This window comes from Scardinius erythrophthalmus (assembly GCF_964197995.2).
Source record: "Scardinius erythrophthalmus genome assembly, chromosome: 9".
Taxonomy (NCBI): domain Eukaryota; kingdom Metazoa; phylum Chordata; class Actinopteri; order Cypriniformes; family Leuciscidae; genus Scardinius; species Scardinius erythrophthalmus.
Window position 1 is genome coordinate 15,429,284 of NC_138229.1, and position 27,375 is coordinate 15,456,658.

Genomic DNA, 27,375 nt, shown 5'->3' on the forward strand with positions numbered 1-27,375 from the left:
TTCAGCACCGCAGGCAACTCACTAACATGTTGGTGTGGAGTACCTGGCACTGCATCAAACTTGATGAGGATCTTGACTAGGCAGCATGTGCTCTTCACTACTCATCACTCTTTGTGACACAAATCACTGAAAAACTGTCATTGTTCCAGTTGGTTCCTCAGGAGTTCATGCTAAAAAGATATGCTCCACATTTTCCTGTTTCTAGCTAAACTTTAATAAGCTTAGACACAAGGGTCTTTCTCCAAGTAAATGGCATGAAGTGAGCATCCACAATCCACATTAAACGGGGGCTAATCCCTATCTATAAGGTGCTTAATAGACTTAAAATCAGGGATTAATAGAGAGGCAAGTCAAGGACACATTAAGTCACTGAAACGCAATTAAATCTGACTTTGTGAGTGAATTTTAGACAGAACTTTGGATGCAGAAATGCAAACAAAAAAACTGGACACAGCTGCTGCTCTACTGACCCATGGATGCACAGCATATTAATCGAATCATATCAGTTATAGGTCAATAAGAGATTATTATAAAAATTTTATCAGCATCAAAATTGTATATATGTACTTTTGTTAAAAGTTTGAGGTTGGTAATTTTTTTTTTAAATGTAATGCCAAATTTATCAAAATGAGAGTAAAGACACTTATAATGTTATAAAATATTTCCACGTCAAACAAATGCTTTTCTATTCATCAAAGAATGCTAAAAATGCACGGTTTCACAAAAAAAAATATGAAGCAGCACAAGTGTTTTCAACATTGATAATAATAAGAAATAGACACTAAATCGGCATATAAGAATTATTTCTGACGGATCAATAAAGACTGGAGTAATGATGCTGAAAATTAAGCTTTCCATCACAGGAATAAATTATGTTTTACAATATTTGAAATCAGAAAACATTTATTTTAAATAGTAATAATATTTCACAATATTGCTGTTTTTCCTGTACGTTTTGATCAAATAAATGCACACATCAAGCATAAAAGACTTGCCGTAAAAGTAAATCTGAACATTGGGTAATAATGGATATTTAATAGTACATGCTCATTTCCTCTCTTTTTACTTTTAAAATGCTTTTGCCATCATCTAACGCTTATGTAATCTTAAAAAAAACACGCCTATTATTTTTATACACTGTTAAAACATTTTTTTTTAGCAAATCTCAAAATGAATATCCATTTTTCATATTGTAGTACATTAATCAGTTAAGCAACTATATATATATATATATATATATATATATATATATATATATATATATATATATATATATATATATATATATATATAGCAGAATTATACAGCAGAATTTTACAGCAGAATTTTTAGTCAATAATATTGACTACAAAAAATTCCTAACTTGAACATACAGGTCAGAAGTACTGGAAACCGTGATGCCAGCTCTGCCTTCTGACTGAAAGTCCACACGGAAATGTTTTGTAGTCATCACTGAAAAGAATGGCCATGGTCAAAACAAGTCCATGAATAGGCAAGTTGGCATGGAAAACATTATTCTTAACAGATACATAAGGGAAGTGAGTGGGAGAGAAGCCGAACAGCATCCTTATTGAGCTATTTCAGCTCTGGAATGCTGTGATGAACGCACTGGTGCCGGTTGCTCTGGAATTTTGGAATCCAGTCCACTGAGGTCATTCTCGGAACGGTCTGCTTACATCATAGTCCCAGCCCTGTCTGCTGACAGCTACAATGAACGAACGAGCGGCTCACGGCGGGTGGAGGGGAGCTGGTGCAGCAGGGCGCACATCCTGAGCCGCCCGCCGCTAACACAATCCCACTATTCACTCCAGCCCCTCCCCACCTTCTCTCGGCTTCCTCTACAAGATTAAACACATCTAAGCAGCAACTTCACAAACATTCATCAGCATTCACTTTCATCCACCATGGCAGAACCGTCCCGTACCTTTTCATTTAAGTATGAGGGACATGACGTAAGAAGCTTGGTGGATGTAGGCGAACTTTTTGAACCTGCAGGCCCAAACAGATGCCAAATCTGACAGGACAACCTACGCACCCGCCAACCCCGAGCTTTGTGTAAACGAAGAGAGGAAGTACATTTATACATTTCAACATTTTTACTTGCATAACTCTAGGCAGCAACAAACCTAAAAAGGGTCCCGATTCCCGAATAGACTGCCTAATGCCATACAAACCCCCAATTAAAGCACACAAACACCATTTACATAAGACACAATTGGCCCTTAAGTAAGACTGTGGGAGGAACATGAACTATAACAGAACAGTTATGTTATTAGTTTCCCCAGACATAAAACATACAGCTATAAACAGAGAAAAAGACTTCCCAGGAATAACAAAAACGAAAGCCCCTGCTCCGCTGATTATTTTAAAACCACGATACACTTCCACTCTATCTGAGAAAGTGATGTTGAACATGATGAGCATGTAGCTGCCGTGGTCATTTAATTATGAATGATATGACATCCCTGCTTAGGCCAGCTTTAATGTGAGAGGGGGGAAGAGGTCTGACTGCTCTCTCACTCTGTAATGACTCATTTCTGTCTCACTGCGAGTTTGCACTTACACCAGTGGGACTTTAGTGAGTTAAAGACAAAAATGATGTCATATGGTGTTGGACAGCACATGACTGGAGAAAATGTGAGAATTCTTAACGCATTACAACAACACTTCACTGGGTCCACTGGATCACCATTTCATACAAAAGATTTGTCTCAAAATAATGATTCTTGATCAAATTGGGAATCGCTACTTATGAACATGTCAAAGAGAGCTATGCTAGATAGAAAATGTGGAATGTAGTGCATAAGTCATGTAGCAATTATATAATACATTTATGCCACTTTTTGTCCTTTCTTGAAGCTCATTGTAATTGCATGTGGAGAAAACACTGGTAAAATGCCTCTATTTTTCCTCGATGTGCTCCACAGAAGAACGATAATCATAAGGATTTGGAATTAATAACATGAGGGTGAGTGTCAATTGTGACACTTTTTATTTGTAGGAGTACTTAACCTTTAATTTGTTGGTTGATTTATAATTTTAGAACTAGTTGGTTCAGCTCAGAATTAATGGAAAATGTAATGAGGAGTCAGTGGCGGTAGATGGACAGAACTGGATGTCCTGTCTTTCATGTGAAGTCCCTGGTTTCGACTTACATCCTTAAATAAGAAGACAACAGGCTGCCATGACAACAGCCCCTGGCAACATGTCTATAGGGTCTAAACAGCCTTAAAGAAGCTTTATTTAACAACACTGTTCTGGCAACACAATCAGTAACCATGGCTTAATATTATTCAGTTTTGTAAATCAGAATAATATGGTCCATTTGAACAACCCCTCATTAAAACTCCACCTGAAACTATAACAAGAACACATTTTAATGTTTGTCAACAATGCGATGAATCCTATTTGCACCCTATCTCATATTACAGCTATGAGACATAAACATTCACAACAAGATCAACATTCAAACCGGTTATGTATAATCAGGATTTTCTCCACAGCCCTTCCCTTAACCACAAATCATAATATACACAGATTTGAATCCATCATATATCATTCCATTAAATCACATTAAAAGCAGTAACAATAAAAGTGCACTAGATCAGGCACACTAATGTATTAGCACATATGCCCTAACCTAGAATGAATCTTTTCAAGTGTCAAGAATAAGTCACAAACAAAATAGAAAATAAATGTTTCTATCAGAGCTGTGCTACTATGGCATGCCATTTTAATATTTATTCCATACAACTAACCAGTAGGCTATCTATTTTAATGTTATAGAGTGGTGCAGGTGTGACATCACTTTGTAGGCTAAAATGCGGAAACGAGTTAGCGTTTTAGCACTTCCGGTTCCATCGTCCCGAAGTCCATGTTTTTTTTTTAAAAAATTGGATTTTGGTTAAATGGCTGAAATAAGGTCTGTGGCGAACACAAGCTCAAGACACTTTCATGTTTTACTCTACGACATAAAATACATCAGTATTACCCCACTCAGGATTTTTTAAGCTGTTACTGAAAAAGGTGGTTGCTAATGATTGGATAAATGGGACTAGCCTACGTCATCACGCAGAACAGGTAAACTCAGTCCGCTTTTACAGCCTCCATTTCTAACTAGGATGTATTCCAATTATTACCAAGCTACAAGACACAGCTACAAAAAAAAAAACTAAAGAATAAGTACTAATATTCAAATAATAGCTTTTAGGGGGAAAAATGAATAGGGAACCAGCAACAATTCATTAATTGAAAGTATAATTAAATGGCAAAAAATGCTATTGGTCTTGAAGCAGCTACTTGTCAGTACTGAGACTGACTAGTAGCAAAAGAATAAATACTAGTAACGTTATATAATGATTAGTGCTAGTGACTAATTGAATAAAAGTGGATATTTGCCAATAATCCACAAACAAAACTATACCTACTATTGTTTGTCAGCGATTAAGATCTTTATTGGGTGTGTAACTGTTGAAAGACTCTGTACTGCAGGTAAAGACAATAAAAAAAAAGAGAGATTTGGACACCAAGTCAGTGGCCTGTGCCCCAGTAAGATGAATGTCCACAAACTCCCCCTGAAAAGGAATAGGCTAAATGTCAGACGGCTTGCCATAAACAATCCTGCTGGCTGACAATGCTTCGCTAAACATAAGACTGAATTCCCTTCTGTACTAAAGAGTGATCGAAAATAAAACCGCAAATCGTTCAGTTACTTAATGTATTTAAGTTCAGAGTTATCTTTAAATTGTGATTCATATCACCGGGGTGTTAAGGTGAACAGATCTAGAGACTGAAGACAGCGCGGCCACTGAATATCACTTACCGTACACCCGCACCCATCCCTGCTGCTGGCAAAACGAGTCCATCAAAATCCCGTCGACCACTGGGTCCAAAGAAATCATGCCTCCCTGAACGGAGTCCACGTCGCCAACGGTTACTGAATCCGTCTCCATGCTCGACACACACCAGTTCACGGTAACGTCCAGGTAAAGACTCCAGTCCGGTGGATTACCACGCGCGTGGCTGGAGAACCTCACTCACAATGTTTTCTGTTCGTTTGTGTTGGTTTAGAATCACTGAGCTTAAAACCATACAGCTAAAAAATAGTTTAAATAAATCCAGAATAAACTAGCGACAGCAGTATGACAATGTTCAAACTAAACGTTTGGGTTTTCCCATGATTTTTCTTTTTTTAAAGTCAGAATATAACGTTATATTATGCACGCGAGACTCTAGTCTGTGTTTACATTACACTGTACCTACGTTGTCGGCAATAGAATACAATAAAACAAGGAAATACTAATAAAATAAAGCTTTGATAGTGTATTTAAAAACTTATCAAAGCCAACAACTTACGAAAGTGCAAAGTTTTCTTAACCCGAAGCAGCAGGCAAAAGTTAAAAGAGAAACAAGCAGCGGCTCTTAACGTTATATTGGGAAGAACTGCTGTTGCTGGCATGTGTCCATGAGTCAGGTCGTGGAAACAGCAGTAATAATTGAATGAATCCAGGCGACGGTTTTCCTGGATCGACGGCAGGAGTTTACTGCATTGTCCTTGCGGCAAAGATCATCAAAATAACAGCAAGTATCTGTTTATTGTTCTGCCGTCCACTTAAAGTGTGACTCGTTGTTTGGGACTCCCTCCCTTACTCCCTGTCCTGTGGTGAGGAGGACAGACAGCCCTTTTTCACACTTCAAAATCCAGACCGCTTTTCCACCTCAATCACATGCCATTGCCAGCCTGTGCGCTGGGATTCAGGGGAAACTAGAGGATGACCGAGAGAATCGATCAATACAAATAATGTTTTAAACCGCTTCAGTCAGGCTTTTACTACTTGTAAATTGTAGACGTTTTTTACACATCAAGTTCAGAAATACATAATGTATTTGTTGAACGTGGAAGAAGACGAATTGAGACTTTGACGGCATCGATCGACATTGTGAGACAGATGTGGACTGATTATCGAGTCTGAGACATCTGCTGGTTAATCTCGTGCAGTTTTTCTTTTGTTTTGACACTGTTAATAGGCTTTGTATTTAGTTCTTGAAGAACATATTTTGCAGCCATAACCTAGATTGAAAAATATATGTAATATTCAATATTGGAGATATTTAAGAGATGATTTAGCGGAACATGAAATGCGGCCTTTGTCTCCCTCTATTGTTCATTTAGAAAAAGTGCAATGCATGTTCTAAATTAAACATTTAAATCAACAATTGAATGTAAATTATCAATTTTATTTGTATTTTTTTAAAAGGTTTAATTATTATCTTTGTAAAGACTGAATGTAGAACATGTACTGAGTAAATGCAACCGACCGTTTTATTCATATATTTATTGTCATTTAACTACATAATATTAATGCCTCTGTGCAATGTAGTTCTACTGCTTTCTTGTCTTCGTTGTGGCTTCAGCTGTGAATGAATAAATAAGACACAAAAACTTAATTTAGGAAATAAAGAGTAAAAGACAAGAACATCTAGAAGAAAAACGTATTTGGCAGAAATGTACTGGATTCAGTGAAAAAGAGCAAATTAATTATGCACTGTTTGATATAGAAATGAAGTATAATAGCAAGTTGTTAGCTTATATGCAAATCATATAAATCAGATATAGCACATACTTACACTGTGTGTTAAGCTTGAGCAGAATAGGTGCCAGTACGTCTCTGAGGTGCTTCTCCTGTTCAATAAAGTCTTGAATTGTTGCATTTTTGGTGTTGTGTATCCAGTTTGATTTTGACGAACAGATGTTTACACACATGTTCTATAGCAACACACAAACAGTGATTAGACAATGTCTACTTTTTGGGTTTAGCAAACCCAGTGTTAGACAATCTGAAACTATTTCACTATGGATATAATGAATTATGAATTACCTTGTCCTCCTTACTGAGCTTTCCTTGATTTTTCTCTTGATCAGCGATAATGTCTCTGACTTCTTGTATTAATGCTTGCAAACTTTGTTTGGCCTCTGTTAGGAGAAAAATAAATCCTCAGTATTAATCACAACCAGATTTTATGTGCTGAAATATTTCACTTTCTCACCAGCCCATGCCAGATACTCTGCGCAGTCCAGTTTGTCATAACGTCGGGCCACATCAACAGCCTTCTCTCCGCGGAAATTGGTAGCTTGAAAATCAGCGTTGAGCTCAACCAAAGTTTGCAAAGTGTCCAGCTGACCCCACATGGCAGAATAATGCAATGGTGAGTAGCCTACAGTGAACCACATTGATTATTTCTTGACAAATTGTTCTTCAGTGCAACAGCTTAAATAAACAGTCTAAAAAATAAAGGTTCCAAAAGTGAATTTCCATGGCAATGCTATAGAAGAACCATGTTGGGTTCCCAAAAGAACTTCAGTAAACAGTTCTTAAAAAATAAAAAATAAATTCTTAAAGAACATTTGAATAATTTAAATGACCTTTTATTTGTGCAATGGAAAGGATCAATGGATGTTACAAGTTCTTCATTTAAGGGATAGTTTACCCAAAAATGAAAATGTTGTCATCATTTACTCTCCCAAGTTGTTCCAAACCTGTAGGAGTATCTTTCTTCTGACTTCCATTGTAGGAAAAAAAAACTATTGAAGTCAATGGGTGCCGTCAACTGTCTGGTCATCGACATTCTTCAAAATATCTTCTTTTGTGTTCAACAGAAGAAAGAAACTCAGATTTGGAACAACTTGAGGGTGAGTAAATGATGACAAAATGTACATTTTTGGGTGAACAAAATCATAGATACCAACAAAGAAAGCTGGTTTTCAGATCTTAGCTGGTCTCCCAGCTTGGTCAAGCTGGTTTTAACCTTCTGAGAGCCAGGTTTAAAATAATAATAATAATTCGTATTGTTTTCATGCCATTACATTTAGAGCATATGAAACAAATGGGGGGAAAACATTTTTGTAAAAATATATTTTATTCATATGTTATGCTATGTCCTTGGCAATGAACAACATGACTTATGCAATATGTGGTACAATGGCCATAAATGGGCAGTCCCATTCAATATGATGTATGACACTATCTAATATGCATATTAATGTATTCTTGGGCCAACATGTAATGAAAAAAGAAATGTAATAATTTTCCTAATAATATATAATATTTCATAGCAATATTGAATTTCTTTCCCTATTCACCAGTGTCTCCCAAAATACCTGATAAACATGCTTTAGATCCTGGGGCCAGTTGTTCGAAAGTAATATGATCGGATTTCGGCTATTGGATTGGGTCAAATCTTGAAAATGGGTTGTTCAAAAGAAAAGAAAAAAAAAGATTCTGAAATCAGATTAGATCACAAAATCCAATCTTGGTTTTGATCTGGATCAAATGCGTTTGTGTTGTTCAATACATTTGATCCAAAAAATCAGGATTATACTGATCCCAGCAGAAGGGTGGAATTCAGGAACAAAAATGTAATAAAACTTTAAAATTGTTCAAATACTCTTGATTAGTTTAACTGTTAAAGTAATAAATTAGAAGTGGACATTAGGCTTCCTGTTAATAAGCCTTTCGGTAGCCAATACAGTAAAGTAAAAAAGAGATTTTGGCGCCATAAAATAATACCCAAACAGCTGTAAGTATCAAACAAAAATATATATATTTAATTTAAAGTGTTTTTATGTATCACTGTTTGTAAACAACTTTGGCAAGATCATAAGAGATGAACCACCAGTCAAAAGTTATTTGCGAGCGAACACAAAGTTTATCGGCAGAATGCTACAGAATTTTTCTAAGAGAACGCAAAAGCATTGATACCCCAACCCCCAATCACCATGTCCCTAGGGGCTCCGTAGATCACAGCACTAGACTAGTAATCCAGATTTGGTATAAAAAAGTGTATATCAGGGTGATCCATCAATTTTGCTTTGAAAAACCGGTGTTGTGCCGAATTCTGACCCCCGCCAAATTACTACCCCCTATTTGTAGGTTTAGGATTAGTTGTGGGGGAGGGGTTAGGATTAGGGAAGGGGTTAGGATTAGGCAATCAGGTACTGACTTTCAGGGAGTCGAAATTCGGCACAACAATGGCACAAAAGTAAGATGGATTACCTGATCCTGGATAGCAAAACATGGGATTTCCAAATCCAGATCATTCTGATCCAGATTAAACTTTTTTAACAACTGGCCCCTGGTGTTTTAAATCTGTTACATGTATGCTGTCAGAGAAATTCACTAAAATATAATTAAACACTACAGAGGGCAAAAGTTTATTCCTGGGTCCCAGGAGGTAAGGGGCTTTAGACAGCTTGGCCAGGCTCAGAAACCATTTTAAATCAGCTCAGTGGTAAATTGGCCTAGTCTAGTTTAGGTTTTTTTTCCAGCATGGTACATAAGATTATTATTGATAAGATTAATTCCATCCTATCTTATTATGTTAAATAACCCCATCTACAACAACCTTTACTGCAGTAGTTCAATTGGCCAAGCTATAAGTACTTTTTTAACGAAGAAACTTTCGCTAATTAGCCTACCCCGCGCTGTGAATTCATTGACGTCAGCGCCGTTCTGCACGAGCTCGCGCACGATGCCGCTCCGTCCTAAAGTACAAGCAGCAAACAGCGCATTTCGTCCCACCTCATCTTTTTCCCACAAAATATTCTCCGGTTGTTTACTATCAGTGTCACTGTTACTTTCCAAAAGACGCTTAAGTCCCTCTACATCATCATGTAAAGCACATAAAAGTACAGTTTTCTCCTCAGCTGACCGCATTATGACTTGCAGAACAGGGATGTTGTTGTAAGTGCCTGCGTGCCTTGTCTCTATGGCAACCGTGCTGTCATTTTGGTCATTACTTTCACTGGCCACTAGATGTTACTGCTGCTTATTTTATGAAATAAGAAGAGCTGAGAATCTGAGCTCAGCTGAACTGAGAAATGACATTTTCTTGCTGATAGCGGTCATAGAAAGAAGATCCCAAGAAGAAAAGAAGCACATAGCATCAACCCTTATTTATGTCTGTAATTATCAAATTAGAAACCAAAAACTTTTATATGTAATCTCAGCCAGGAATATGTATGTACACAGAAAATACGTTATGGATCATTACACACACAAAGAAACAGGAAAGTTTCTTTATGTGAAACATAAAGAAAATCAATAAAGAAAATTAAATGGAAAGCCCACGAAAGGTTCAGGCTTCTCTATGGAAATTACATTCTCATCACATTATAAAGGACTGATATTGAAAAGGAAGATCATTATCAAGATAAAATATAAGTCATTTATTTTGATTCTTCTAAATGAAAAGTATTGAAAAGTGAATTCTCAAATCGATGATGTGTTAGTATCAGTTAATGTACTAATCCACTGCATTTAGTATTTCCATGGTGTTTTCAATGAGAGGAAGAGGGGAAATTATGAGGAATAGGGAGATTTCTTGTGGTAAATTTGTGATATTTCATTTAAAAGGGAAAAAAAATCATATGATGCTCTTAAAGGTTATTTCTCTTGTGATAATAAGCAATGGAAAGTCAACTGACACAGGGAAGAGTGCAAATTCACTGTTGTTAACACGTGATGGCATTGTACATTCCAACAAGAACTTCCTCATTTAAGTAAAACCAGGAACGTTAATTGTTAAATATAGCTAATGACAAGTTTAAATACCTGAAGGCTATTGCAATTCTGGGTTAGCTACCTCAACTCAGCATTGGTGTCCATCATTAGCACCATCAGATCATTAGACAATATGACACAAGGATATGTGGTAGAATTCACTCCATTATAGAGGAGAAGCGTCATTTACTTTCGGATATTACATCATGTCATGCCACACTGACAGTTAGTTGCATTCAAGGCATGGAATGATCACATTACAGAGGGAGAGAGAGAGTGTGTGTGTGTGTTAATGGTGAAGAATGTGGAATGATTGGATTTGTGTCAAAGGTTATGACTTGTCATAGCTCTGCTATCCACTCCTGACCTGTGCATAAGTCCTGCTCTGTCATTGAAGTCTATTTGTAACATGTGTGTGTTCAATGAATGACATGACTGTATTTCCACTTGCTCTATTTTAGGCCAAAGGAGGAAACTTTTTTATGATGTGGGTCTGTAATTATAGGAATATTGGGAGCAGGCAAATGAAAGGAAAAGGAATAGCAGTATCATACACAGAAATACGTCAGCTAAGCCTGAGAGAGATACATGGAAGACAGGTGCTAATATTACATTTCAGTTATCTAATTATGTAGTGAAAAATTGTGACATGCTTTTATTTAGCTTTTTTATTTTTAATACAAATATTTCATTTAATTTTTTTTTGTTTAATCCATTCTCTAAACTACTAGTCCTGTAGTGTGACGCAAAGTGTATAGGATTTACTTAATTGAATTTTATTTTACAACATTAGCTACAACACATTCAAAATAATAAAACCTTCTGTTTTTTTTTTTTTTTTGCGTTTAAATGGAAGAAAACATTGCTACAGTATATGCACATACATGTGCTCCCTTGTTTGTCTATGATTGCTTGTAATACCCTATTAGAACCATCAGATACTAGCTCAGTAAACCACTTAACCATTTCAAATTCTCGAAGTCCTCAGTTATGGTGAGATGAACACACGTCTGGCTGTTTTCACCATTTAAAGTGTGGACTGTCAGCATCTGTACTCAGAGCCGTTAAAGCCTGTGCAGTCATGCTTCACTCCTCCGAAACGGCAAAACAACATCTGTGCTTGTCTAAGGAGTACTAATGTGCCTGAGGCTGTCAGAGGCCTCAGAGATTTCACTGATAGGTGCCATAATATAGCAAACACTTGTGGCCAAAATACAGTAGGTCTTTGCATTTATGTAGGTTGCGGCTGCTTGCATCAGCCCTCCTTTGTCCTCCTTTTGTAGCTGATGAATGTTTTAATTACGAGTTTATATTGACCAGCTTGGTCCCAAGGCTAATCATAGTGGATTGAGAATCAACACAGTCTTGTATTGCTGTGTAAGTCCATTACATCATCTTATTAAAGTCACTGAGCTCCATTTCTGCCAATCTGTCCAAGAATGTAATTTAGGCTAAAGCTGTTATGAGCGACTGAACGAAAGACCTTCGATCAGGAATGAAAAAACTTTCATTTTGCTTCATTCTAAATGAAGAGCTGCCCTTCTGCCCTGTTAATCTAAAATAATCTCTTTCTGACGCCATATTCCTCGTTCTTCCGTGTCTGTTTTACGTTTCCGCCTTGAAATTAGAAATCGGGCTCATCTTGACCTGAATTCTGCAAACTGCACTTATGACTGAATAACGGCACACTAAAAATAACCCCGTTAGAAGACTGGGTTCAGGAAATGAGTAAAAGGCTTTCGGGTCCTAAGAGTCCAATGATGTCCGCTGCTTTACAGTGACTCCTCTACGCTGGATTACAGCCTGACGTCTTAGTGACGTCTTCCACTGCGAGAGATCCAAAGAGAAATGCTATTTCTCTAAGCCGTCAGTCCGAAAATGGGGAAGTTTCAGTCTTTATGTTTGTTTCTGCCAACTCATTGTGTTGGATTTCTTCTCTTCCTGATACTTCAGCCACACCTGTTTAAGGAATACAGGTTTAACCGCTTTGTACGTGTTGAGTTATTCAAAGCATTTTATACTTTAAAGGCCGTGATGCAACCAGTCTGGCAGTAACATACACTCACCCATATAACTTATTATGTTTGGAATGATATTAACATGACCTAGTAATAGTACTATGTGTGTGGTTTAGGAGTGAGAATTCTTAGTATTATTAGTATTAAGTGTGATTTAAAGCCCAATAACATAAGTTAAATCAAATCTAACAGAGGCATTTTTTGGCTGTTGGTCTGAATGGTGGCATATGGGTGAGATAATGATAGGATAGATGGACAGCTGGATATACATTACCGTAAGAATTTTGAGGTCGGTAAGATTTTTAAACGTTTTTGAAAGAAGTCTCTTATGCTCACCAAGGCTGCATTTATTTGGTTAAAAATACAGTAAAACAGTAATATGGTGAAAAATTTACATTTTATTTACAATTACAATTACAATTTAATTACAATTTAAAATTTTCTATTTGAATACATTTGAAAGTGTAATTCATTCCAGTGATGACATTACTCCAGTTGTCAGTTTCGCATGATCCTTCAGATATCATTTAAAGCAGGGCTATGCAGTTTCGGGAATTTCTTTGCTGTATTCTCGCTTTTTGCTCGCAGGTTTCTCTATAGAGCTCCCCCTACAGCTTCGGAACAGATATTTGACAACACTGTCGAAAAACTTGTTGGCAACTCTCAGATACCAGAGGCTATAGATCAACGTCATCAAAGCAGATGGGACATTCTTTAAAACGTCTTCATTATTCGGGTTCGAACAGCGTGAGGGAGTGCAATAATGACAGAATTTTAGCAGATAAAAAAAAAAAAACGGTTTTGCCGTAAAGCAATTAGTTAAAAATTCGTTAAAAAGTTGCAAGGATGGTTTTTCGGCTCACAGGCGCTTGGGGGGTGTGAGACGACCACCATTCAACCTGAAAAAAAGTCATATAACTATTCCAATGACTCCGAAGCTGTTCGGTTAAGGTAAAAAAGTTACTTAGTTCACCTTTAATTAAGAAACATTTCTTATTATTATCATTATTTTTATGGAAACCATGATACATGTTTGTTTACATATTTTCAGGATTCTAGAAAGTAAAAACAATTAAAAAAAATTTTTTTGTAACATTAGAAATGTTTTCACTGTCACTTTGGATCAGTGTAATGCATCATTGCTGAATAAAAGTATACATTTCTTTTTTAAATTAGTGCTGTCAAATAGATTAATCGTGATTAATCGCATCTAACATAAATGTTTATAAATATATATAGCCTATGTATGTGTGTTTGTATACATACAGTACATACACACAGATTTCTATGCTATAGTGCTACAAACCACAATATCTAAAAATAGGATTCTTTGTGTACTTAAAAAGAGTCTTTCTAATGTATCACATGAAATTTTGATTTGTCATAACCCTAACTCAGAGTCGTACCCTGTGATGCTTTTCAATAGGGTAGGAAATTCTTTGGTTATGCACCTCGGTATCTGATCATCACTCTGGTTTTGGTGACGCGATGACTTTAGTTAGATTTGTTCACAGTCTTTCTTTGTTAAACTCTTTGAAGTCCTACTAGATGATTTGCATTGTCTTAATCACCACAATGTGTATTCCTGTAATCAAACAGCAGGTACTAGGCTCCAAAATTCCACACTGAAAATCTGAATTCTATTTAAATTGGGGATAAACAGAAGACTGTTAACTTTGGAAAGTGAAAATGAACATTTTCAATTTGAACAAGAAAAGTTCTGACATATAGAGAAATATTTAATACTCTGCACTATACGATCACTAATCAACCGTAAGCAGATCTATGGCATTTATGTTCTTTGTAATAGGTCAGATTTCCTTGAGACCTGTTTAAGAAATAGGCTACTCAGAATATTAAATTTTTAACACTGAATGTTTTTGTGTGTTACACAAAGTAAAACATCACATCAAATCAATCTGGAATTAGTTAGAGGCTAGAGCTAGTAGTGGAAGAAGTTGAAAATCGTGCAAGTAGTTGACACCAGTCATGATTTAACATGTCTGCAACTCGCACAAGTTCAAACCATGTGACCCTCTTGATGGAAAAGAAAGTGGTTGGAAAAACAGTTCAACTATTTTAGTCTACAATGATGATGATCTCACTTTGCAGTGTGTTAACCACAAAAGTCAACAGGAAGCTGACATATCAGAAAAAGGCCATGCTGCATAGAAACAATCCAACGCAAGGAAACAACAGTACACAAATAATTCTGATAGCAAAGGGGCTGTAAACAAACATTGTGTTTCACAAACACAGGTGTCTATGTTGAGAGACGTTTCCACAGGATGCATCTATAAATGGATTGTGCGTACAGCTAACTGTGTGTAACACGGTTGACATACATAAACATTTCTTTCCAGTGAAATCAGAGGCGCACTCTGTTGAGGTACACCTGCGGTCTCATTATAAACAGAATGCTTTTACAGAGAATCTACGTTTCTTATTCAGAAACATGATATTTAAGCAGTGGCAATATAATTTTTTTGACCAAATTTTACAGCCCTAAGTGATGGCATAAGAGACATGATTATTTTTACACAGGCTCATGTTCCAGGTGGTGTTTATGGCACATACTCGACAACAGTAAGTGTCTTCATGATGATAATACTCAAGCAGATTTTGATGCAGAAACAGATTGCTCCCCGTTCCATTGATGGTCATTACGCAGTGCTGCATTCAAGCTGCAGTGGGCACAGATTCATCACCTTGATATCGTTTTGGGTGCGGACCAGTGCCCCACATCTCAAACATATTGCTTCCTTGAGCTGTGCCAGAAGGGGAGAGAGAATGTTATGGATTCAGGAGAGTTCTGCATTCTGTCATCTTTTTGTTCTAGCACATTCTTTTCCATCCATCCATCCATCCATCCATCCATCCATCCATCCATCCATCCATCCATCCATCCATCCATCCATTTATTTTAGTCATGCATGCATGTGCTTTTAGTGTATTCGTTAAATGCCTCTCATGACAAATGAAAATAGGGACAAAATGAAAATTCTGTTATAAACAGACACAGAAATCTAGGTCATTTTTCCACAGAAAAGCTTTTCCTCCAATGTTTGTGTCCACATACATTCAAATATGGTGCCTTTAGATGCAACGTGAATAATAAGTAAAATTTTAGTCTCTCACACAAATTTATCACGGCTTCAGATGCAATATAGTTCACAAATCATGGACTGTTTGTGTGATACTTTCATAGAGTTTTCGGGCTGCATATAACCAAACAATAACCTTTGAAAAGTTGCATTCAATTTTCAGGTAAAATGCACTTTCTTTGTAATCAAGTGAAGGATTTTGACTATGGCACAGAATAATGCAGCAAACCAAATCCCTTAGATCTCTTCTGTGTAACTTTATTTCTTGTCATTTAGCAGATGCTTTTTAATCAAAATGACACTCATGCTGGTTGCAGGGACGGTCCCTCTGGAGCTAGAGACAGTTAAGAGTCTCTTTCACACGTTACACTTCTTATGGGTTGATTTCTTATCTTGACTGGAATCTGTAACCTTTATATTGACAGAGTGCATCAACAATAGAATAGGACAAAAGGCAAAAAACTGACTTGTAGCATTGACCTTGATCAGTGTTTTGTCCTTTAAGGCCTTGAAGGTCATGCATACACGCATTTTACATCAGCTTTCAATGATGATCCACTGAGTGAATGTAGGCATTTACACAAAAGCAGAACTTAGGACAATTGAGTGCCATTGATTGTCGTCAGCACTGTTAGTTCTGCATGATGTTCTCCTCTATTGTGTCCTGCAGAGTTCTGCTGCACTTCATGTGCACTGTAATAATACCCTGCAGTGAAAAGTACCTAACTCTTTACCTCTGTCACCATGTTTTAAAATGTAATAAGTTCTAAAGAATCATCAGAGTCATATGTTATGAGGTTGTGGCAGTAATTTCTGTTGCAATTTGCACAGTTGCACCTCTGGCTCTTCTTGACCTTGTGTATGATGGATGTGAAATGGTGAGGTCTGCTCAGATTATAGTTGATGAGGACTGTTAGAAGTATGGAGAGTTGTTAACTGAGCAGCGCATAATGTGTGTGTTTGTGCCTGTGCACGAGGGTGTTTGTGGTTATGCTAAGCTGTTTCCTTTTGTTCTGTTTTATTTTCACTCTGCATCTGTATCTCTCTTTCACTTTAGAGTCAAAGTCATCTTTGATCAGGTGGAAAACATGTTTTGGTTAAGAGAAATCCTTAAAGAATAATGCAATTGCTACTTTGATCTTGAGAAATAAAGCCATAATGCTTTCATAAAGTAGGCTATGATTTTATCTGTTCAAAAACCAATCAAACAGTACTGTATATAGAGATGGGAATTCAAAAGCAATCTGTAACTGTCTAGCTGAAATTCCTTTAATCATAACAACCGAAACTTCCTGTCTGTGTATGTAGGTACAACATATAATGTAGGTTTACTCATTAAATCCATTCTGCAGAATTTTGCACCAAAAATCGGTGCAGAAATTCTATTTAAAAAAAAGGCAGCAAATTTTGTCTGGGCCTAGCAATGACACATGCCGATGGCATTACATGATTTTAATAATAATAATATACAATAGTGCAATGAAACGTTAAAATACATATTCTACTTTCCCTTTTTAGCACATCTAAAAATTATTTGTAGTGTTTTGTGTTGGAACTGTGTTGCAGAAATCACATTGTTTGATGTGATATAAGAGCTTTTGGTTCAAGATGATGCAAGTTTGTGTCTGAATATGATCCTATTCCAATTCTGTCTACCTCTATTATCCTAAAAGATACACTATGGCATGGCTCATGAGGATTGATTATCTGGAATAATAAGTGTAGACATTTCTAAAAATGTAAGAGAGAGAATGACTGACCAGTTCCTTGATCCTCTCTCAGCTATTTTTAAAGGCACAAACACTTTCCCTCAAAGAACATATTATGTGAACATTTGCCTCTAGGGTACGGATAACAAGCTCAATATACTGTCAGATACTGGCGAAAGTCTTCCTCTCCATTTGGGAGTTTGTGAGGTGCTCTAGTTTCCAGGTTAGAGTTCCTAATGTCTTTTTGTCCTGCTGAGTTGAGGACATACAGCTGTTTTTGTAGCTTGACGGGCAATAGCAGATCTGCTTCTTGGGTGGCTGATTATCTGGGTGGCAGGCAGCAAAACTTGTGCTTGTCCTGATTATGGTTGTCCTATATTCTCTCTTTTGGGGGGTTTTCTACAGTATTTCAGTTCAGTAGATACTCCACATGTATTCAGATGTGGTGATAGGGTTAAGTGTTTTAATTCATACCTTCACTAAAATGCTTTATTTTGTCAAATGTTGTGAACTAATCACTTGAATTGATGATCAGGTTAATATGTATTTATTAAGTTCATTAAAATGAATAAAATTGTTAACAAAACTGATCTAGTCTGATATCTGAACTGCATTTTATAGTCTAAAAATATGTCAGGTGTGGTTACTGCACTTGTTATTTGTTGACTTGCTCCACATAGAGGTACTTGCCTCAGTACTCAGAAAAGACTGAGTGATTACATATGCGGCTTAAATCTCTTGAGAAATGTCACAGTTATGTTAGCACAAACAAAACAGCACTTGACGCAGTTAGGTCAGGCTTGTTTTCAGTTTTTACACTTATATTTAAGACTTGCACCTTTTTGTTGTGCATGTTTGCAAGCCAGCCACAACCGCAAGATATTTCAGACTCCACAAGAGAAGTGTCATGTGTGGTTTAGGGTCGAGAGAAATGAAATCAACATATTTTGATGTACGTCATGGCGGTGCAATGCTGTTGTTCTTTGTCAAGTCTGAAATCACCAAAAATTCTAATCGGTCTGTAGACTTGAATAATCACCCTTTGTTATGGTTACAAAAGAAACCTTTACAAATAACCCAACAAATTAAAAGTATATCTTACTGAATGACACTTTGCCTTGATTTAGTCGGGCTCAGCTACCAGAAGTTAATATAATTTTGAGCTTAGCTCCAGATAAGTATTTGAGTAAAATAATAGCAGATGGCACCATTGCAATGAAACCATAACACACAGCAAGAGCATTATCCTAATCAGAACAATCAGTGTTATAGATAATCAGTGCTGTCTGTGCAAAACTTGCGTCATACAAAAAAATGAGAATTGCAAAAGAGTTTAAAGGAAGTTTTTGAATAGTTCAAATTGTGAATAGTTCACAATTACAATGAAAGATGAATGGTTCACTTTATTTTACAGTACGTGTACTTACAGTGAAAGTACTGGAAAGGCAACTACAGGGGTAGGTTCAGGGTTACTACCAAGTTCTGTCAGGACCTCTATCGTCAAATACGATTGACAAGCGATGCGAGCTTGACTAACGCGACCTGCCAGAACTGACGCTACGCTTGATTTATTACCCAGTTATTTTAATTTATATTATAAGTTGTATGAACATGACTGGAACAGAACAGGACTGTATTACAGGATGAATTATTTCAGGTCTTTTTCTCCATTCTGTGAAATGAATAAACTGATTCAGTCTAAAGAACTTGCCAAAAACGAGCTCAGATTGATTTGAATATTTCAGTGAATAGCAACTTAAATGTGATCATCAATGCAATCATATGGCTTCAGAATACTTTTTTTATGCTATAATTTATCCTTTGAATCATCCTTTGAAGCTACATTTCCTATTAATTGTAATTGCATGTAAAAAATGAACAGTATTTATTTATTTTATTTTTGGTTTCACAGAGGAAAGAAAGTCATACAGGTTTTGAAACAACATGAGAATGTGTAAATGATGACTAATTTTTTGGGTGACTACTGTAGCTCTTTAACTGAAGCCTCCATTATGTGCAAATGTTCACACTAGAATGTTTTTTATTTTATTTAATCCGAAACTTACTAAAGGGGATTCAAGGCTATAATGATAGAGATGAAATGGAACTGATGAAAGTAAATGTGTAAAGATTACATAAAGTATCTTTTAGAAAGCATATAGCATATTATGTCACATGTTTGTCTTATCAGTGTCAATAGAGTCCCAGGAACCTTGTAAATGCTCAAAGCCAAATTACTTTTACCACACCTTGTCAAAGTCTGCAGCTCACAGACATAAATGAGTGCCGATTATCAATACAGTGCAGTACAGTTCACAGATACAGCAAACAGACACTCCCTTTAGCAACAGTAAAGATAAAGCCACTATTTATGTATCTATGCTTGTATGCACACTGCATGTGTGAACAAGACAGGAAGACTGTGGCAGTCAGATGATCTTTGTTTCCAAGGCAACAGCAAGCACCATACCACCCACACAAGCTAGACAGCGATCCCAGAACGGGGTTTCCTCTCACACCATGCCTTTGCAGAGCCCGAGCTGATCCTGCCTGTGACAGCAACCGCCGTGCGTCACGGCAAGTGTTCTCCTGGCGTTTCACAACCGCCCACAGCTCCCCGAACTCTTTCCCTCCCCTTCTCATCTCACGGCTATGAAAGAGAGACTTCTCCACACCTTAAAGAGTCACTTCCGGCGATCAACCAGGCAGAACGCTAACAGCCTTGGGCACATTAATGTATTGTTTATAGGCCTACTGTGTGATCTCAGAAATTACTAATTGCCGCAAGCATGTTTGATTGGTGGCATTTTACTTGTGAATTGTGAGACTGAAATTGTTTTAAAGGGATGGGTCACCCACAAATGAAAATTCTGTCATTAATTACTCACCCTCATGTCATTCCAAACCTGTAAGACTTTCATTCATCCTCGGAACTCAAATGAAGATCTTTTTGATGAAATCTGAGAGCTTAGTGGTTTTGTCCAAAATTTTCTGAAGAGACACAATCCCTTTATATTAGGGCTGCACGATTTGGGGAAAATGTCATATTGCGATAATTGAGGTCAATATTGCGATTACGATTGCGATATGCGATATAATAAACAAATGGTTTCATGAGTCAACTTGCTTGGTTCTCAAGGAAAATGAATGCACCCACAGATTAGTGATAATCAGCCTAAAGAAAAAAGTAATTTAGTCAAGAGCAGTGAGTGTTTTTCTCTGTTCCCTTTGTCCTTTGATTAACTTTAGCGACAGGTTTTTTTTTGGATTGCATTTTAACAAGAACAAAACATAATTTACATACAAGAGTACATATAACCATACATGTCAGGGGTAAAGAAAAATAATAATAAAAAAAAGCAAAAAAAAGTGTACTATCCCTTTAAGACCAGCCGCTGTCAGAGACGCGAATCTCACACGCGCCTCATTCTTTCACGAGTCATCACAATTCTTCATGTTCATCATAAGACTACTCTTATGTTATGAAGACACTCGACAAAAAGACATTTTGGCATAATTGTGTGTGTTATTGTTCGTTCAAGCTCGAAAGAGAACTGTTGCTGTTTTGTGCGCACGCACGATATTAGCGCGAGACTTTCTGTCTGTCACAGTCAGGACATTCACAGGCAGCGCGTTCATTTTGGCATTCATGTGTGTACTTGATCCTGGCGCGTCTATCTGTGTGTGTGTGTGTGTGTGTGTGTGTGTGTGTGGAGGACATTCACAGGCAGCTCGTTCTTTTATGTATTATCGCGCATGAATGGTTTAAAAGCATTTGCATTAATAAGTGCGTTAACAGCGCTAATTTGTTTATTAAATATAAAATCGCAACATTTTGCGTCATATAATCGCGTAGACTTGACATCGCGATTGCGATTGCGATACGATTAATCGTGCAGCACTACTTTATATGATCAACAGATTGAATTTAAACATTCATAAACTCACACATCAGTTGTGGTAAACGGAAGCTCAAGTGTTTGCTTGATGTGCAAGAACCAATGAGGTTCATTCTCCTGTGTTACTCAGCGTTTGAGCTTCTGCAAGAACCAATGAGGTTCATTCTCGTGTTACGCAGCACGTTTAAGCTTCAGCAAGAACCAATGAGGTTCATTCTTGTGTTACTCAGCGTTTGAGCTTCAGCAAGTACCAATGAGGTTCATTCTTGTGTTACTCAGCGTTTGAGCTTCAGCAAGTACCAATGAGGTTCATTCTTGTGTTACTCAGCGTTTGAGTTTCCGTAAGAACCAATGAGGTTCATTCTTGTGTTACTCAGCGTTTGAGCTTCCGCAAGTACCAATGAGGTTCATTCTTGTGTTACTCAGCGTTTGAGCTTCAGCAAGTACCAATGAGGTTCATTCTTGTGTTACTCAGCGTTTGAGCTTCAGCAAGTACCAATGAGGTTCATTCTTGTGTTACTCAGCGTTTGAGCTTCAGCAAGTACCAATGAGGTTCATTCTTGTGTTACTCAGCGTTTGAGTTTCCGTAAGAACCAATGAGGTTCATTCTTGTGTTACTCAGCGTTTGAGCTTCCGCAAGTACCAATGAGGTTCATTCTTGTGTTACTCAGCGTTTGAGCTTCCGCAAGAACCAATGAGGTTCATTCTTGTGTTACTCAGCGTTTGAGCTTCAGCAGGGACGTCGTTAGGCCTATTTTAGGGGGGCTGAAGCTACCCCAAAATGTTCCTAAGCCCCCCTAAATAACAATTCGATTTATCAATAATCCGATCCTCATTCATATTTAGACGCAACAAATTATATATATCCAGCAGCAAAAAATAGCTGAAAATTCGGAAGTTGGACAGAAGTACAAAGAGTCCTAACAGAGCTGCCAACGCATTCACCGTGAGACACGCAATAGACACTTTTCACACGCTCTCGCGCCACACATCCATTTTCTCACGCACAGAAAATCGCGAAGACCGACAAACTAGACAGAGCAGGTTACTTTATGATATAAAAGAATCTCAACTCTCAGATTCTGTCCATTTTATTACGAAATTCAAACAATAAATACCGTTTTGGCGTTTGTAAATGTTCCGTGACAGATCCCTAGCGCACGTGAACCGATCATCTATACTAGCTACTGTAATAGTAAAAAAAACACGAACATTGTTGAAAGATACAGTAGTCTACAACTTACCGAAATATATATTCCTCATACATAATATCGATCAATCAGTGTTTTTTATCAGCGTGAAGAGGCCAATAACATAGCTGGAGAACAGTTACCTCAATGAACCATTTAATGAACATAATATAGGCTATAGCACGTAGTTGGCAGGAAAAAAAGCTATAGAGTATTTTGCTAAATATGTGTATATTACATATTTATTATATTTTTTACTTATATCATTAAATAAAGTTGTTATTATAATAAAAAAACACATTAAATTTAATTTGAGTTATTTTTAACATTAAATAATAGGCTGATAGGGCTGTCTGTATGTTTACAGCATTAGGTTAGTTGTTTTTTTCTTGAGAAAAATTAACGCCTATCTTGAGTACCTAATATTTATCCAAATGAGTCAATATTAAATCAAATCACAATAATTGAATTGAAATAATAAAAAAAGCGTAGCTTACCAGAAATTGTGCATGCACCATAACATTTACATATAATTTTACACTTATGCTATACTAAAGCCTGAAATGGGCACTTTTTGTGACAGCAGCCCTATCATTTTTGATCAAAGATGTGGCTTTTGAACTAAAATCAGTATTCTTATGATTGCTCTGAACATTTCTGACTAAGTTCAACAAACATTAAATTACTTATTCATACACTTTTTATAAATTAATTATTCATAAACCTTTTATAAATTACTTATTCATAAACAAAAAAATTATAAAAATGTAGGTGTGACGGGGTTGAGACTAGGGTAACAGGGTTGAAGAGACAAATACAGCTAAACATATACATTGTTTTTTACTCAAATTCACTGTAAGATTTTCTATAAATGCAAGTTACAAATACCCTGGGGGCTAAGCCCCCCCTGTCTTCCAATCCTAGTGACGTCCCTGAGCTTCAGCAAGAACCAATGAGGTTCATTCTTGTGTTACTCAGCGTTTGAGCTTTCGCAAGAACCAATGAGGTTCATTCTCGTGTTACGCAGCACGTTTGAGCTTCAGCAAGAACCAATGAGGTGCATTCTTGTGTTACTCAGCGTTTGAGCTTCAGCAAGTACCAATGAGGTTCATTCTTACTCAGCGTTTGAGCTTTCGCAAGAACCAATGAGGTTCATTCTCGTGTTACGCAGCACGTTTGAGCTTCAGCAAGAACCAATGAAGTTAATTTTCGTGTGTTACGCAGCACGTTTGAGCTTCAGCAAGAACCAACGAGGTTTGTTCTCAGCAGGTTCAGTTGAGCTTCTGTTTCTGTTTGCTGATCAATGTTTGTATGTGAATTAAAGCATAAATAAAATCTGTTCATCATATAAAGTGATCAAGTCTTAGAAAATTTGGGACTAAACCACTCTATTCATATGGATTGGTTTTACGATGTCTTTATGAACTTTTAAAAGCGTCAAAGTGGTAGTTGCATAGCTGTCAACGGAAGGACAGAAAGCTCTCAGAGTTCATCAAAAAGATCTTCACTTGCGTTCCGAAGATGAACAAAAGTCTTACGGGTTTGGAATGACAAAAGGGTGAGAAATTGATGACAGAATTTTTTGGGTTAACTAAGCCTTTAAGTATGTTAAAAACACTCAAATTCTCATTCGTATCATTGTCCATTGATATTTAAATGAATGCATTTGTCTACTGGACTGACCACTGGTCAGTCCAGTAGACAAATGCATTGACCACTGTTCATTGTATTCTTTGATTCTGATACCACTGATGCATCAACTAGAAATTACATTTCCTTATGCTATGTGTGCTGCTTCTCAGAGAAATTTGCCGTCTTATGTTACCTCCAGTGAGAGTTCACTCCAAGCTTCCTTAGACCGCAGTTAGCATTAGGGATTTATGGAGCTCAGAGAAGTATTCTCAATTGAGTCTTTGTGTACTACAGTTTAAATAATCAAGTTTAACCCCCTTCTGTATTGAACTTTGTTTTGGGCACAAATCAGTTTATGTAATGGATAAGTTTAGAAGTAGGTCTGGGATGAGGAAATCTGGTGTAAGATTTTTAGGCATGATCTGGATCTTTTGATTAATGCATTGGCCGGATATCAATATCAATGTTCACTTTTCACTTCATAATTTGCCTGAACTTTTTGTGTGTGCTGTCTATATATTTACATATTATGTGTCTATCTGGCTGTCTGCCTGCTCCATCCATCCATCCATCCATCCATCCATCCATCCATCCATCCATCCATCCATCCATCCATCCATCCATCCATCCATCCATCCATCCATCCATCCAGTATATAAAATATATGGTCTCAGTATCTATCTATCTATCTATCTATCTATCTATCTATCTATCTATCTATCTATCTATCTATCTATCTATCTATCTATCTATCTATCTATCTATCTATCTATCTATCTATCTATCTATCTATCTATCTATCTATCTATCTATCTATCTATCTATCTATCTATCTATCTATCTATCTATCTATCTATAAAATGGCTATATACTTGTATCACACTAAATAACAAACAAGTGCACTAACAAAGAGAATGGCATTCTTCTCTTTCAGCCTAATGAAATAAAGAGACATCCTTCCCCCTGCACCTCCAGGAGGTCAGTGACAGATGGGGGCAGCTCTGAACTGGCTTCACAGACAGCTGCCAGGGTTTGGGGGGTGAAATGTTAAAGGTCATCTCTTTTAGACTGCAGATCCCTACATTGCACACACTCATGGCGTGACAGACAGACTTGCTACAGACCCACTGTCAAAGTAGATTAAATCTGTCCCAAAGAGAGTTTTAGTTTGCTCTTGATCTGACGTGGGGGGGGTGTCGCTTCAGCTGCTGTCATCATAAATCATGTTGCATGTGGGATTCAGGTACCAGTATGAATGGGGTGTGTATGTGGAGTGTGTTTGTTTGTGGTGGGTGAAGGGGATGTTATGCTGGCTGACTGGCCTTTTCCAAAAGATACTCTAATGAGTTTTTCTCCAGTGTTATAACGTCTGTACAATCTGAGCACGTCTGTCACTGTTGCTCTGCCAGTAAAGGATATCCTTCCTGTGGATGTGAGGGGGTGTTTCAAGAATGCATATACAAAGTATTTTTAAATATGAGTAAAAAGTGACAACATCAGTTAGAGAATCTGACATGGCCACAGACACATGCATATTTTTATCAATATAATTTTTACGCCTTCTTCACAGTATCATAAACTTGCTAAGGAACTTCCAATGGCACTTTCAATAAATCAATGGCTAAAGACATTAGTCTTAATTTTGTAATGAGTAATTTTGCTTCTTCACATTGTCAGACTCTAACGACCAAAAAGAACATAATGCCAAGTACTCAACTGATTTCATTAGAACCAAACTTATAAAATAGCACAACTTCCTCCAAGCTAAAACTCAATTCTCTGGTCTTGCAGACGTAATTTTTTTAAAGTAGGTTGTGGCCGTTAGTTTTACAGGTGTGGGAGGATAGAGGATAGAGGACAGAGAAAGAGAAAAAGCATTTAGGCTTTTTAAAACATTGCACTGCAGGGATTGACACCTTTTAGACATGAGGTGTCTAATTTAAGAAATTAACAACAATTAATTTTCTAAAATGCATGCAAAACAGAGCAATTAAGACAAAAAAAAAATTTTTATAGTAGTTTTTTTACATTAAGACATTTGAAACACACGCATACGTAGAAAGAGAGAGGTTTGTAATGTGTGTGTGTGTGTATATACTGTATATGTATGAACAATTTGCCATTTTCCGTGATTGTTATTTATTTTTCTGATTTGCATTTGTTTGTTTTTTTGTTTGTTTTTTGGAGCATACAAATGCCATTACATTATATAACATTACATAACATTTAATTGTCAATCTATTTAATATTTAATTTAAATATTGGTTGCATGTTGAGCGAATAAGCTTTGATTTGACTTTTTGTTTGACAATTGAGCTTCTGTTGTGTTGGATGTTATTCTACCTTAACTTACATAGCATTTTTTATTTTTTTTTCATTTTTAAGTGGATACTTGGCCAACTCTAGTCATTGTTCGACATTACGAGAAAAGTTTAAGGTGCATATTACATGTTCTCTCTCAAAATACCATGTCAAGCCCTAAGGAAAACAGTAACATACTTCAATGCTCTGCTGGCTTGTTAAATGTGTAAAACCAGTTTCAAATCCTAATGAAAGGGCAAAGGAGGTTTTACTCGTCAGGGCTGTATCAGGTGTTCACTGCAGTTGTGCTTTTAGAAATGTGCTGAGCCCTCTCCCTATATATTATACTTGCATGAAAGACACAATGAAATAGCATTCCTTTAAGGAGTAACCAAGGCAATGCAGTGACAGGTGTACAGAAACACACACACACACACACACACACACACACACACACACACACACACACACACACACACACACTCCATTTCATTAAGTGAAAAGCTAAAATGACTGTTTGGGGCCTCCAGTCTGTGTTATACGCCCAGAGTGACAGACGTGCAGACTCCTCTATTGTGTGCTCAAAAACGTTGGGCCTCTTTCACTCTACCGCCGAAGGCTGTGTCGGGAGGGGCTGCTACAAGGGTCGCGTGCCCCACTTTCACAGCAGCAGATGGGGGATGAACCCCTCTCGCTGCTCCGAACCTCCGGACAGAGTGCGTCTACCCCACCTGTCAAGACCACACAAAAGCCAGACCGCCACGTCACAAAGGCCAAGATGAGTCTGCAGACTGCTGGACCCAAGGCCGCTTTTCATGCAGCGCCAAGCGTGTAAATACGGAACATACTGATATTCAAAACGGGTCTTGTAGGGGGTCACATGTATACTAACAACACACATCTGCCATTGATTCTTCTTGGCCGCCTTCTATCCTTTCCAAAATTCACTTGGTTGCTACATAT

At 37.2% G+C, this 27,375-nt stretch overlaps 3 protein-coding genes across 5 annotated transcripts in view; 1 reads left to right on the top strand and 2 right to left on the bottom strand.

The window, feature by feature from the left end:
- The window catches only part of rasal2 (RAS protein activator like 2), an 83,239-nt gene extending 77,580 nt beyond the window's left edge, over positions 1-5,659 (bottom strand). For both annotated transcript variants that reach the window (XM_081375559.1, XM_081375558.1), the window contains exon 1: positions 4,823-5,659. In XM_081375559.1, the coding sequence (XP_081231685.1) occupies positions 4,823-4,952 (130 nt within the window). In that variant the 5' untranslated portion in view covers positions 4,953-5,659. The remainder of the gene's footprint in view (positions 1-4,822) is intronic.
- dynlt4 (dynein light chain Tctex-type 4) overlaps positions 4,754-27,375 on the top strand; it is a 47,124-nt gene continuing 24,502 nt past the window's right edge. Inside the window, exons 1-2 of one of the 2 annotated variants that reach the window (XM_081375563.1) lie at positions 4,754-4,985; positions 7,051-7,206. The gene's annotated coding sequence lies outside the window, so the exon portion shown is untranslated. Of the gene's footprint in view, positions 4,986-7,050; positions 7,207-7,572; positions 7,691-27,375 lie in introns of those variants that run through there. The other variant, XM_081375564.1, reaches the window with a different exon arrangement.
- On the bottom strand, positions 6,383-9,713 carry ankrd45 (ankyrin repeat domain 45; the record flags this gene model as incomplete). The annotated part of the gene is made up of 5 exons (XM_081373772.1): positions 6,383-6,414; positions 6,628-6,766; positions 6,879-6,973; positions 7,048-7,215; positions 9,476-9,713. 5 exons carry the CDS (start codon positions 9,711-9,713, stop codon positions 6,383-6,385), a joined length of 672 nt encoding a protein of 223 aa, XP_081229898.1.